This window comes from Eleutherodactylus coqui, chromosome 2 (genome assembly GCF_035609145.1).
Source record: "Eleutherodactylus coqui strain aEleCoq1 chromosome 2, aEleCoq1.hap1, whole genome shotgun sequence".
Taxonomy (NCBI): domain Eukaryota; kingdom Metazoa; phylum Chordata; class Amphibia; order Anura; family Eleutherodactylidae; genus Eleutherodactylus; species Eleutherodactylus coqui.
In genome coordinates, this window is record NC_089838.1 from 21,979,421 (window position 1) to 21,994,203 (window position 14,783).

Genomic DNA, 14,783 nt, shown 5'->3' on the forward strand with positions numbered 1-14,783 from the left:
ATCTAAGCATGTGACTGCTGTGACCAATCACTAGACTTAATGGGCACTGAGACCAGTGTGTAGTGGCATGTGACCACTGAACTCTGAAGTGGCGGTGGCACGCAAGAGCCAAGTATAACTTCTTAGGATGCAGATACAGTTGGAAGTCTGCCGCTGCCACGGCCGAGCGCTACCAGGGGGCCCGATGCAGATGTACTGTTTGCCTTGCCCTGTAGTCAAAAGTAAAGGGATTGTCAAAGAATACTGTAATCTATTTCTGTAGCTCTATGTCTATGAAGAGTCTATAGACATGACTATTCAATGGCTTCTCTTTGATCTTTCTTGCCATGAAACTGTTAAGTTGTACAACTGGTGGATAGAGGAGTCGTGGCCCGAGGATTTCCAATCTGTGGGATAGAGTGTCGACACAAGACGCTGGTATAAGGCAAACAATCCAATACGAGGCAATGACAGTCCATCCTCTGTACAATTACCCTTATCTCAAAGTCAGCGAGATTAAGAAAAGACACAAGTCCATCTTGTTAAAACGGGAGCAGCACCTCTTGTGATCCTTTTCAAAGTTCAAGGAAATTATTGGGAATTCCCTTCATTAATTCAATGCGCTAAGTGGGGAGTCTAAAATGAGCAGGACGTGGAGAGACCTACAGACTGATTTTACCATTAGTGGATGCGGACTTTACTCTGAAAACAAGGGAGTTCAAGAAGTGTTCAGCAAGTAACGCTTGTAGACGGGGTTAACGCGTAAGATACTGTTTGATAATGCCAAGAATGGATGATTGTAGTGCAAAAATTGTGTCTCAATACCGAAAAAAACAAGGACAGAAGCATAAGAATTGGTAGACTGGAGAGAACTCATTAATGGGAAAGTGTTGTGGGCATGCTCTGTGAACTGTGCAGGGATGGGGAGGAGGTGAGCTGTGACCATCACTTATTGTGAATGGTGGATATTGTGCTGTTTATATAGTGTCCTCTGTCAGTGTAATCCTGCCTGTGATGATAATGAAGAGACGGCTGAGAATTGATCTTTACAGAACAGGAAGTGTCAGTGTGAAAACTCCAAGATTATCATGATCCGTGAATATCAAAATAATCCATTTTACTGGTGATGCGTCTGGATGATGGTAAACATGATTAGACACCACCAAAGCTTGAAAATCCGGATATTGGCTGACGGTCTGTCTACTCTCGCTTCTGGTCCCTCTCCCAGTGACAGCTCGGCTCTTGTAATTGGTAATTGCAGTTGACGTTTCCTTAGATGATTGGCAGACCACCACTCTGGCTCTCATGTTGCAACAGCTGGTTAGCACTACTCCAGAAATCCAAGTTGCGCCCTCTTTCTGGTACAAGAATACCCAGCTTTTCAGTAGCACTGGGTCAGCTCACTCCTCACAAGGCTCTCTGCTTTCTGCAAAAACTGTTGAGTCACACCAGAGCCTGGGAACAGCATCTGCCTTTTATACCCAGTCCATCAGCCAATCAACAGGCAGCTCTCAGAGTTCTAGTAGGGACATATATAAAGTACAACAATAATATACACAAATGTGCAAGCATGACTATTTAACCCTTTACATAAGCACACCATATCTGCCTTACAACTGCTTATGATGTCTGCCTTTACCTTTATGGCTGAGAGCTGCCACTTATGGGCAGCTTATTATGGGTTATGCAAAAACTGGCACAGCAGTCCTGCTTTTAATCCTAGACAAGCAGCAGAGTTACTACCGCATTGATGAGTATAAGACATTACTATTATTACACATTACTACACTTATTGTGTTTTCTGTATGGCAAGTCCCCCATTATTTTTGCCCAAGTTCAGGGTTTTCTTAGTAATAGATTCTTAATCTTGCTCTATATTTCTTTTTTCTTACAGGTGCAGAAGGAGCCGTGTTCCCAGCATCCCTAGAAACACCCTATGTTAAGGCCGAACCGTTCCACCATCTACGGTGAGTAAGGAATTCAATAACTACAAGATGTTGGTTTTTATATTCCGCTCTGGCCAGTATATCGACTAAAGTGATGTAAGGACATGTGTGAGGAGCGCCTAATTATAACACGTCACACATATAATCGGCTGAACTGAATGGACGTATGTCTTTTTTCGGCCTAACATACTATGTTACTTATCAGGAGACTAAAATATTGGTCTTGGAAGGGATCCCCTAAATGAATTTGCACCCTCAGCCATTGACAGAGGTGTAACTTCATGATCCTCGGTCACAGTGCAAAATCTGTAACCATGTGTCATTTAGAAGTGTCTACCAACGTTTAGGCCTCATGCACACAGGCGGATTTGAATTGCAGAATCCAGAACGGGCGACCGCCTCCAGATTCCGCAGCAAATACCGCCCATAGCACGCTATCCTGCGGATTCTGCACGGACGGTTTCCATTGAAGTCAATAGAAGCCGTCCGACCCACGGCCCGTCCGCAATTAACATTGCGGATGGATTCCGCAGGAAAGGTGGGAGTTTAAAAAAATAAATCTGTACTGCACGTGTCCGAGGGCGAGCCGTGTGGGCCATCCACGGTACAGAAAAGAAGAAGAAAATATAAGTACGCGCGGATGCCACCTACGCACAGGGTTGGATTCCGCTGCGGGCATTGATAGGCAGCATACGCACACCAGAAGAGTGCAGTGAATAAATAATGTACCAGAACTAAGCTTGTTGTATAAATACAGCACCAGAACCAAGCTCAGTACATGAATACAGCATCAGAACCAAAAGCAAAAACATAAATACAGTACCAGGACCAAACTCATGACATAAATACAGTACAAACCAACTTTAGTACATAGAGTCAATACCAGAACCAAGCTTCTGCGTATCCCACTCAGCTGCTGCTGGGGCTGCGGTTGGGCATTACTACCTTTTATGTGCGGCCTGCCGTGCTCATTCCTCTGCCAACTCAGTGGTCTCTGCCTGCAGGGCTCACATGCACTGCTCTCTTAAAGGGCCAGCACACGCTAACCTAACCTGTCACCCACAAATCACCGCACATACCAGGCTATGTTAGGCTTCCTCTCCTCATGAAGGATGCCTAGATAATTAGTTCCCAACCCAGTTGTGACAAATCAGCTGTCCTTGTTTACTCGCTTTTGACCCCTGCCTGTCTCCTGGCTATCCTGACTTATGTTCTTCATTATTTGCTTACTACCTGTCCTGACCTTTGCCTGGATATCTTTTCTGAAGTTGTGCTGCCAGCCCTGAACAATGCCAGCTATACGGACCAGTATCAGTTCACGCCATCAAGTGCCGTGCCCCCCCCCACCCCCACCCCGCTGTATATACGGCCAAGGGAAATAAAGGGTATTACTGCAGGTTGATGACATTTTGTGACCTAAAACTTGTTTGATCTACTTTTATTTTTCTTGCGGATGTTTGGAGGGACATTTTAGCCACACAGATTCTTCTCTCATTGATGGGAAGCTTTAAGAGCGCCCTCATTTCCAGCCGAGACCACTCTGTTCTGCGCTGACGGATTCGGACATCGGGATCCTTATTGCATTTTTCTGAGACCAATATTTCTGTGATGCGGGGAGCTGCTGGAGCGGCTTATAGTGAAATACTGGATGTGATCATGAGAGAAAATAAATGCCGGCCTGTGCAAATATGCATACATGGAAACTACCCGATGCAGTGAGCAACTTTTATGTGAAGGACTAGTGCCCCCTAGTGGCCAAATTGAAAAAAAAAAGACAGTTGTGCGATATTTACTTGGAATGTTCGGTGTTCCTTTATGTAATGATTCACCCACACCACTGGCGTAACTATAGAGGGTGCAGGGGATGCGGTTGCACCCGTGCCAGGAGCCCATAAGACCTCTCTTCTCCATATAGGGAGCCCAGTACTATGAATAAAGCATTATAGTTGGGGGCCCTGTTACAGGTTTTGCATTGGGGCCCAGGAGCTTCAAGTTATGCCTCTGACCCACACATTTATATATTTATGGGTTGGAAATAGTTTGCAGACTGTGTGGTTTAATACTTTGCTGATCTGTAGTATGACACTATCTATAACTTTCCAAAGACTTGAATGGAAATCGTATGCGAACGAGATGTCCCCATTGGTTTGTATGGGGAGGAAATAACATGCATGTGGATACCTACAGCCTAACAAGCTTAAGCCACATGCACACAGCAAAGCACGGAGCTCGTCCGGCCGCACATGTAGCGCCTAAGGCTTCACATTAAACACCATGTGCCACCACCATATGGTACCCATGTATGGCAGCGTATTCTCCCCATGTTGTGCATGAAATCTGCAGCATACATTGGTATAACATGGACCTATGGATCTCTAGTATTCCTCCAGAATGCCTTGTTAAGGCGCCCTCACATGGGCGTGTTTGCGTTTGCAATTTCGTGTGTGTGTGAAAAACTCGATCCTGCTCTATGCATTTTGCACATTCAAAGTCCCATAGAAGTCTATTGGAGGTGCACAAATACGCAATGGGTAGGGTGTGACACTGCGCAAAATGCAAAGAGAAGAAGACAGCTGGACCTTATTAAGTTTTAATAGCCATTCAATTCCACGGAAAGGAACTGTCCCGCGCACGCTTGAACTGGCCCTATGCGCAGACACACGCGCAAAACCCTGATCATTGGCCTCTCCAAACCTCATTCCTGTAATATTCCCCCTCCTCCCCCCCCCCCCCCCCTTCACTTCTGTCCAAGGACTTCACAGCGGATATGATGCAGAATACATACAAATCCCCACAAAATTCGTGGCAAAACTTGCCGTATGAACATACCCCGAGGTCTGCAGGGGTCTTCATGATTTCTTCATTTCCATCCCAAGTGCTGCTGGTCATCCTACTCTTGTAAGCATAGTCGGAGCAATTAGGATTGGTTAGTAAAATCGGATTCAGGCTCTGTTCACCTTCAGCGGTATTCTTCCCGGCAAAACTGACAGAATCTGCGACAGATGTGAAGAGAGCCTGAGACTAGCTGGATTAGTGGCTTTTATGTTTTAATGGATACCCCGTTTCCCTGAAAATAAGACATAGCATGATTTTCCAGAATTTTTGAGGATGCAAAATGATTTTTCAGGCTTTTTGAGGATACTTGAAATATAAGCCCTACTCCAAAATTAAGCCCTGCTAACAGTAAATTAAAAAGTCAATTTAAATAGTGTCCAGGCAGCTATACATGTAAAAAAGTTAAACCTTTTTGAACAAAAATGAATAAAAGACGCTGTCTTATTTTCGGGGAAACGCGGTAGTAAGTATAATTTTTCTTGCATGCTTTCAATACTACCCCCGTGTCCTCAAAAGTAGAGTGTTCCCACTGGTCAAGGGAAATTACAAGGCAATTGTTAGTCCTTCATACAAGGTGTAGTCAAAAAGACTGATCCAGCGCTATATCTCAGTTCTGATGCCCTATATTGAAATACCAATAGCGTACTTGAATTGGAAAGCCTGGATGCACTACATTATGGTGTGGTGCACCGGCTCCTGGGGGCCCCGAAACATGGATTTCAATTTTGTGCTATGGTTCCTGTAAGGGTGGGTAAAACGTAATTTCAAAGTGGGAGAGTAGCACTTAGTAGAAAGTAGTAGAAATCTGTTTTCTGCGTCCCTCTAGGTCTGCCTTGACTGAAGTAAGGAAAGTGTATTCAAAGTGGCCTCCTTTAGATAGTGGATTTTTGCTTCTCACATGCTACTCTTCAACATTGCAATGGGGTTCTACTCTTTATTTCTTACAGGGGCTCATGTACCATACCATCATGTAGCACATCCATGCCTTCATATTCGAGTTAGCTATTGTTATTTCAATGTAGGACACGGATATTAAAGGGGTTGTCCTGCGGCAGCAAGTGGGTCTATACACTTCTGTATGGCCATATTAATGCACTTTGTAATGTACATTGTGCATTAATTATGAGCCATACAGAAGTTATAAAAAGTTTTTCACTTACTTGCTCCGTTGCTGGCGTCCTCGTCTCCATGGTTGCCGTCTAATTTTCAGCGTCTAATGGCTAAATTAGACGTGCTTGCGCAGTCCAGGTCTTCTTCTTTTCTCAATGGGGCTCCGTGTAGCTCCGCCCCGTCACGTGCCGATTCCAGCCAATCAGGAGGCTGGAATCGGCAATGGACCGCACAGAAGCCCTGCGGTCCACCGAGGAAGAAGATCCCGGCGGCCAACTTCAACCGGTAAGTAAGAAGTCACCGGAGCGCGGGGATTCAGGTAAGCGCTGTCCGGTGTTCTTTTTTAACCCCTGCATCGGGGTTGTCTCGTGCCGAACGGGGGGGGGGGGGGTTGGAAAAAAAAAAACCCCGTTTCGGCGCGGGACAACCCCAAGATATAGCGCTGGATCAGGTTTTTTGACTGCACCCCAGGAAACGGTTAAACAGTATTTTGTTGCTAACGCTAAGTAAAACTACCGGTCGCCCATCTGTTTTGGACCGATATCGCACTCACTATTGTGCAATTTCTGCGGATGGGAGGTGTTTTTGTATCAAAAACATCTCGCATGACTTCGGGGAAGTAGCGATCCTGCGGCACGGCTGACAGCTGCGGCGGAGGATCATGGAGTGTTTCCTATTGTTTTCAATTGGAAACCTCATATTGCATCACACTCGCGTGCACCTAGCATGTTGGTGTGATGCTTTGCCGACCCGATGGAAAAGTGTGTGTGGATTTACTCCAACAACCAGGAATTCCCCAACGGAAGCTGCGCAAGAGAGGGTTTACTCCACCATCTAGGAATTCCCCGCTGCAGCGGAAACAGTGGCGTCACCCGTGACAAAAGAGACTAAGGTAATCCAATATTGGGTTTGCCTGTTTAATAACGTGCCCTCGGCCCTTGGACGTGTCACAGGTTACCCTCCGCGTGGGAGACGGTGGAGCCACCGTGACAAGGCCCAAACTCTACCCCGCTGTCTACTCGGACAATGCAAATGGAGCTGTGGCACTCTTGTACGACTGCTGCTTCATTCGTGCAATGACCTTCAGGAAGCCCATTCTTGAGATCGGTTGGACCCCCAACCTGTGGATAGTGAAAAGAATCTGTAGGTGCAGTAATGGTGGCCATAGTGCAGTTGGCAATTCTTTCCCAGAAACAGATAAAATGGAGAAATGCTTGAATAGAGCATGTAACAATTTACTGGAGTTTTTGGTGATTTTTTTCTAATTTAGATGGAAATGTTCTTTAATAGCAATTAAATCATTGACACTTTAGCAGTCGAATCCAACCTCACTGATGAACCTCTTAGGAACCTCTCATATAGATGAATATAAAGTCATATGTGACTCACTATAAGAGAAATTCCCGCTGACTTAATTTACATTTCAATTGCCTATAAATGGATTTTCAAGCCAAACCAGTTTTAAACCGTCATCATCTTCTGACCCTTCCCTGTAATTAATCTGATTTCAAAGACGGCCATTTAAAAAGATCACCCTGCCTCTAAGCCCGTCTCACCATTCAGTTATTCACGTCGCGGTCTCCCATGTCCTTCGCTCAGATTGAAATATTATCCTGTGATTTATTCTTTTTAATTAAGAGCTTTCACCATTTCATTGCCATGCTTACACTACTCCATGCCTCCATTTCCGATTGGCAGATTGGAGGTTCGGTAATTATGTATTGTTAAGTGCTAGAAGATTCATTGCGCCAAGGTAGAAGACTGAAAAGCCATCTGACCTCGGACATTAGACAGCAGACTACGGTTATATTTCCATGGATTTTTACCCTATGTGCAGACCATCATTCAACCTGTTAATGCGAAAGGTTTGGCAACTTTTAGGATGTGTGACTCTAAGGATTTATTTCCCCCGGCGATGTTCCTGTGCCAGTTCCGTCGAGTTGCAATATGGATGGAATTCGTACAGGTAAAGGACCCACTCATTGGAATGGCTTTGTGCACATGAGCGATTTCCTGCTCGGACCGATAGTCCAAGATAGGAAAATCGCAGCATGTCTTATTTTTGGGTGATTCTTGTTTAAGAATTTCACATTATTGAATAAAACTAAGTTTAAAAATAAGAATTGCACATTATTTGCTATGGCAATGAAAAAAAACCCCATTATACTCACATGCCATGTAATTTGCGATATTACTACGTGTAAGAAAACATAGGCCTTGCCCTATCTTTGTAGCACATAGTTTTTTTCAGTTTTCCTGGTGGTCTAGGGTATTGGTGGGGTTAGTATTAGATTCCTTGGTGGCTTTCCTAGCATTTCAGAGTAGTGCATGGATTTCAATTTGACTTTTTGGTGGTCTGGAATAGTAGAGAGGTTAATTTGAGCTTGACTGCTGGTCTAGGGTAATCGCAAGGTCATTGGTGGACTGTGGTAATGAGAAGGATTACTGCTAACTTTCATAGAGGTCCAGATTTGTGTACAAGTTTGAAATTGACCTTCTGGTGGTCTAGGGTAGTAGAGAGGTTAATGGTGGTCTAGGTGGGGTTGTGTCATCTTCCTTGTACTATGGTACTAATGGTAAAAAAAATGGTTACTGCTAACTTTCTTATCAGTCTAGAGTAGTGGTTTTCAATGGTTTCGTTTTTACTAGAGTCATTCTCTCGCATTAATACAAGCGCGAGAAAAGATAGGACTTGCCGTATCTTTCTCGCACGTCATTTATCTACCCCACTTATTTTCCCACTTTTTTTTCAAACTCGCGCTCAATAGCTCGCAGTTTGAATAGTCCAAGAAAATCACTGGTCCATGTGCTAATACGGTCCATAGCGGCGAACGTATTTGCACATACGCCAGTCTGAAGAAGCTTTCAATCCCGTTCTCCAGTAGGGCTCATCTACATTTCCTGCCTCGGAGACTCACACACTCGGACCAGTTGGAAGCCAATAAACCTATTGTTTCTTGACTATTTCCACTTCCTGCCTGGCACAGATCATACAAATGGACATAGAGGACAAGCACATTGTCCTATCCCTGACTTCAAGAGCAAAAAAAACTGCAGAGGAAAGCCAAAATGTAAGATACATTAGAATAAGCCTTCTTCACGGCTGTCAAATAGGCAGCTGGGCAGTCTTTTTAGGGTTAATATTTTATGCCAAAAAAACACAACAGGTTTTCTACTAATCACAAGAGAGCTGATGAAATGGATTTGATCTAATTACTAAGAAACCTGTGTTTTTTTTTTATCGCCTCCATTCTTTTTGATGTGCACAGTAGGAACCTTGTGATACTTATTAATACAGTCACACAAAGAAATATCCCGGTGGATCGGGGAGTGGGAGCCATTTTGCTCGTCTGTCACGAAAAACTGTGCAGCTGGAGAGAAGAAAATTGAATCTAATAAAGGACTTCACTAGCAGGAGCCGTGGGTGGTATGATTAAATATTTGATAACACAGGCCTAACCTGAATGTTTCGTCTCGCTAAATGAAGTTATCCCCTATACACAACATAGGGGATAACTATCTGATCCGAGGGGGTCAGACCACTTGGACCCCCGATGATTACAAGAATGGGAGTCCTAAAGGTCTCCAAAGGAATGGGACAATGGTCACCCGTGCGTGCTGTCGCTCCATTCATTTCCATGGAGATTGTAGAGTTCAAGCTAATGACTATTTCTTGGAGTCCCGTTGAAACCGACCGTGACCACTGCTCAATGCATTCAGGACCCCTTTTTTCTCACTCCCTCCGCCGCTTACCCCCCCCCCCCCCCCCCCCGCATTTGCTCGAGAAGACTGATGCTCGCTCAAGTATCAGCCTCAAACGAGCGTGCTCGATTTTCTCTAGGCAGAACCTATCTTGCCGCTTTTTTTTTTTTTCAAACTTGCACAGAGTTTGAAAAGTCCAAGAAATTGAAAAAAAAATACAGTTTTGTGCGCAACTACACTCCGTAACAGTGAGTGTAGTTGCACATACGCCCATCTGAAGAAGCCCTAAGGCTCATTCCATTTAAAGAGGGAGTTTTTGAAAAAAAATCAAAATATATTTGTTAATATTTGTGTTTTTATGACTCCTAGAGAGTATATTTTACTATTCTCAAACATTTCTTCTAACAAAATCATATCTAATACTGCACTCAAACCTGGCCATGCAAGTTTCCACGTGTTTCCACAAGTTTTGACAGATTGAAGAGAAAGATTTATTCAGTCTGCATTTCAGTATTGAAGTGAATAGATGTTTTTAACTAACACATGTGACCCAAAATAAGCCAGTGACTTATTATATTTGTTATATTATGTAATTTATAGTAGAATCAATAGCCCACCAACTAGATGTCCGGTCTGTTACCAGGAAAGTGTAATTAATCGTTCTGTTAGTTAATGGTCATTATAATTTACAACAAAAGTTCTTCATTTAAGTCTTATAAGGTTCATATATATTGCAGTTACCTGTTACTGAATAAAACATCTAAAAAAAAAAGATTATTCTTATTTTTAGTAAGTTTACATTCAAACACGTCCTGTCTGTTACCATATGAAAAAATAAATTAGGGGTGTTTATAACGAACAGATCAGAACAAGTACAAAACAGACAATCTTTTAAGAGTATACTAAAAATAATGCGGAAGCGTCTTGATTATATATTAACTAGGAGAACAGAAATTTTGGAAAAAACAAGCATTCTGAAATTGCTATGCATTTGCATGTCCTGTCTGTTACTAAAAGTCACATGTCATTTACTAAGAGTTGATAGAAAGTTAGGAGGTAGGTATGACATAGATACATTTGTCCCAGTGCATGGTTTGACTACTATAGCTATTTTTAAAGTTTCAGACAAAAATATATTTTAAAAAATGTGAAAAAGTTTGCGTGTGCTTGTCCTGTCCGTTACCATGGAATGCACCCTAAGGCTTCGGTCACACGGGCGATTTTCTGTGCGATCTGCTGATGCGCATGCGATGTGCGATTTTATAAAACCATTGCTTTGCAATGGTATCGGACACATGAGCGCTTTTTATGCGCTCATCCGATAACTTATAGAACAGAAATCGCAGATCGCACCTATCTGCGATCTGCGATTCCTGTTCTCTTCTCTATATGCGCTCAACGGGGCAGGCGGCAGCAGCTCCGACCCCATTGAGAACATATACTAGACAAATCATTCTCCTCTGCCACAGCTGTAACAGCTGTGGCAGAGAAGAATGATGTTTGCCCATTGAATTCAATGGAGCCGACAATACAGCCGGCTCCAATGAAAGCAATGGGCTGCGGGCGATCTCACGATGAATTTTCGGGAAGGGCTTAAAAATATAAGCCCTTCCCTGAAATTCATCCAGAAATGTGTAAAAAGTAAAAAAAAAAATATACTCACCTTGTCCCGGCAGACGGAGTTCAGCCGCGGCCGGCCGGCAGTTCTCCTGAACTGCTATGAGTAGTATTCAGCAGCCGGGGATTTAAAATCCACGCCTGCTGAATGAGCTGCCTCTGATTGGTCACAGCCCTCACCAATCAGAGGCAGCTCTCACTCACCCATTCATGAATTCATGAATGGGTGAGTGAGTGCTGCCTCTGATTGGCTCAGCGCAGGGACCAATCAGGGGCAGCTCTCAGCTGAATGACAGCTGGGTGTGAGTGAGAGCTGCCTCTGATTGGTCAGGCTGTGACCAATCAGAGGCAGCTCATTCAGCAGGCGGGGATTTTAAATCCCCGGCTGCTGAATACTACTCATAGCAGCTGAACTCCTTCTGCCGGGACAAGGTGAGTATATTTTTTTTTTACTTTTTTCACACTTCTGGATGAATTTCAGGGAAGGGCTTATATTTTTAAGCCCTTCCCGAAAATTCATCGTGAGATCGCCCGCAGCCCATTGCTTTCAATGGAGCTGGCTGTATTGCCAGCTCCATTGAATTCAATGCGCTGGACAGCGCTGCACTGCTCCGGCCCGTTTCTAATGAAACGCGGCTAGGAGCAGATTTTTCGGGCGATTTTTCGGCCCCGGTCACACGATTTGCGGATGCGCATCTGTCATGCGATCCGCAAATCGCGGGAAAAAACGCCCGTGTGACTGAGGCCTAATAGTTATATAGCTGAGCATAGATAATTCACTTAATCGTGTTCTTTCACCAGCATATAAAACACAGTGATGTCACAAGATAGGCATAATATACACAGTGATGTCACAGCACACCAATAATAAAGTGACGTCTTAACTCAGGAATAATCCAATGTCACAATATTATGACAACAGGCACTACAGAGATACTATAATGTCACAATGCAAAGACAATTAACACAGTGATGTCGCAATACTGAGATAATAAACACTATAATGTTACAGTACTAAAATAACAGACACAATAATGTCACAATACAGAGATAATAAACAGGGATGTCAGATAATAGAAACTACAATGTCAGAGTACAGAAGGGATACTATGGAGATAAACACAGTGATGTCACAATACTGAAATGATAACGTCACAGTACAGAGGTAATAAACACAGTGATGTCACAGTACAGCAATAATAATAAAGTGATGCTGTAACTCAGTAATGTTAAACACAGTGATGTCACAATGCTCTGATAACACTATAGCGTCACAATGGAAAGATAATAAAGTATGAGGTCATAATAATGGGATAATAGGCACAGTGATGTTACAGTACTAAGATAAGAGACATATGATGTCACAGTATAGAGATAATAAGCACAGTGATGTCACAGTACTAAGATAAGAGACATATGATGTCACAGTATAGAGATAATAAGCACAGTGATGTCACAGTACTAAGATAAGAGACATATGATGTCACAGTATAGAGATAATAAGCACAGTGATGTCACAGTACTAAGATAAGAGACATATGATGTCACAGTATAGAGATAATAAGCACAGTGATGTCACAGTACTAAGATAAGAGACATATAATGTCACAGTATAGAGATAATAAGCACAGTGATGTCACAGTACTAAGATAAGACATATGATGTCACAGTATAGAGACAAGCATAGTGATGTCACTAAACTAAGATAATAGATATTACAACGTCTTAATACAGAGATAGAATGTAGACACAGTCTTGTATGTTTATTTAGTTTTGTACACTAGATTTCTGACACACAAATTATGACCCATGGAAGAAAGCGGCCCTATTTTTGTGATGCCGGAGAACTCCTTTATAAAGTAGCAAGCTACATCACCGGTGTCCCTCTGAGTTACCTTCATGTAACTCTATGTGGTCACTTTAGTTTTCCCTGAATTGCCGTATTTTACATTTCCGCAACAGGTTATTCTGGGCTATTCTAAGTCTTGTTAACAGAAACCGTAGAGGTTGTCAGCACAGCGAGGCTTCCACCCCAGTTAATAAATCAGGTCACTGGGCATTAAATTCCATAATCCGGTACACCTCCCGCTGCACTTTACCGAGAATTGGAAGTAATTACCAGGAATCCTCGGCAAAATCATCCACTGTAACTCTGACAAATTATGTCTTATTAATTTGAAATCTTTTGCAACTTCTCTGTACTTTTTCCTATTAACCCTTACCGTTCTTAAAGAGTATTTCTCCTTTAAGCGCATTTATAGCGGAATTCACACAGCAGCTGAGTATAAATAGCGTGAATTTCATGAATCCCTCCCCAATACATCACCATTAGGCCTTAGTCAGACGGGCGTTTTCTCACGCGATTTGCGGATCGCATGACGGATGCGCATCCGCAAATTGCGTGACCGGTGCGCGCAAGTTGCCCGCAAATCGCCCAAAAATCTGCTCCTAGCCGCGTTTCATTAGAAATGGGCCGGAGCTGTCCAGCGCATTGCATTCAATGGAGACGGCAATAGAGCCGGCTCCATTTAGAGCAATGCGCTGCGGGCGAACCCGGGATGAATTGTCGGGAAGGGCTTAAATATATAAGCCCTTCCCTGCAATTCATCCTAAAATGTGTAAAAATAAAAAATATATATATACTCACCTTCTCCCGGCAGCCAGAGCTCCGCGCGGCCGTCCTGCAGTGGGTGTGAAGGGGGTGTGAGTCAGACCTGCCCCCTGATTGGCTCAGCGCTGAGCCAATCAGAGGCATGTCTCACTCACACCCATTCATGAATTCATGAATGGATGTGAGTCAGACCTGCCCCTGATTGGCTCAGCGCTAAGAGGCAGCAGTCACTCACCCATTCATGAATTCATGAATGGGTGTGTGAGTGAAACCTGCCTCTGATTGGTCAGGGCTGTGACCAATCAGAGGCAGATCATTCAGCAGGCGGGGATTTTAAAGCCCCGCCGGCTGAATAGTGCCGAGAAGCAGTTCAGGAGAACTGACAGCGGCCGCGGCTGGACTCCGGCTGCAGCGGAAAGGTGAGTATACAATTTTTTTTTATTTTAACACATTTTAGGATGAATTGCAGGGAAGGGCTTATATATTTAAGCCCTTCCCGACAATTCACCCCGCGCACGCCGGCAGCCCATTGCTTTCAATGGAGCGGCTTTATTGCCGCTCCATTGAATTCAATGGGCAAACATCGTTCTTCTCTGTCACAGCTGTTACAGCTGTGGCAGAGAAGAATGATTTGTCTTCTATATGTTCTCAATGGGGTCGGCGCTGCTGCCGCCGGCCCCATTGAGCGCATATACAGAAGAGAACAGGAATCGCAGATCGCAGATAGGTGCGATCTGCGATTTCTGTTCTATAATTTATCGGACGAGCGCATAAAAAGCGCTCATGTGTCCGATACCATTGCAAAGCAATGGTTTTAAAAAATCGCCGGACGCATGCGCATGCGCAAATCGCGGCTAAAAACGCCCGTCTCACTAAGGCCTTACACAGTATTTTGGAATCAATTTTTAGCTATTATTTGCAATTTTCTGTATTATTGTGCACCAGGAAAACACTATCTGCTTCCTTATGCCATTGGCTTGAAT

General features: G+C 43.7%; 1 protein-coding gene across 7 annotated transcripts in view; it reads left to right on the forward strand.

The window, feature by feature from the left end:
• SGCD (sarcoglycan delta) overlaps positions 1 to 14,783 on the forward strand; it is a 603,650-nt gene that overhangs the window by 574,025 nt on the left and 14,842 nt on the right. For all 7 annotated transcript variants that reach the window (XM_066590465.1, XM_066590464.1, XM_066590469.1 and 4 more), the window contains one exon: positions 1,874 to 1,946. In XM_066590465.1, the coding sequence (XP_066446562.1) occupies positions 1,874 to 1,946 (73 nt within the window). The remainder of the gene's footprint in view (positions 1 to 1,873; positions 1,947 to 14,783) is intronic.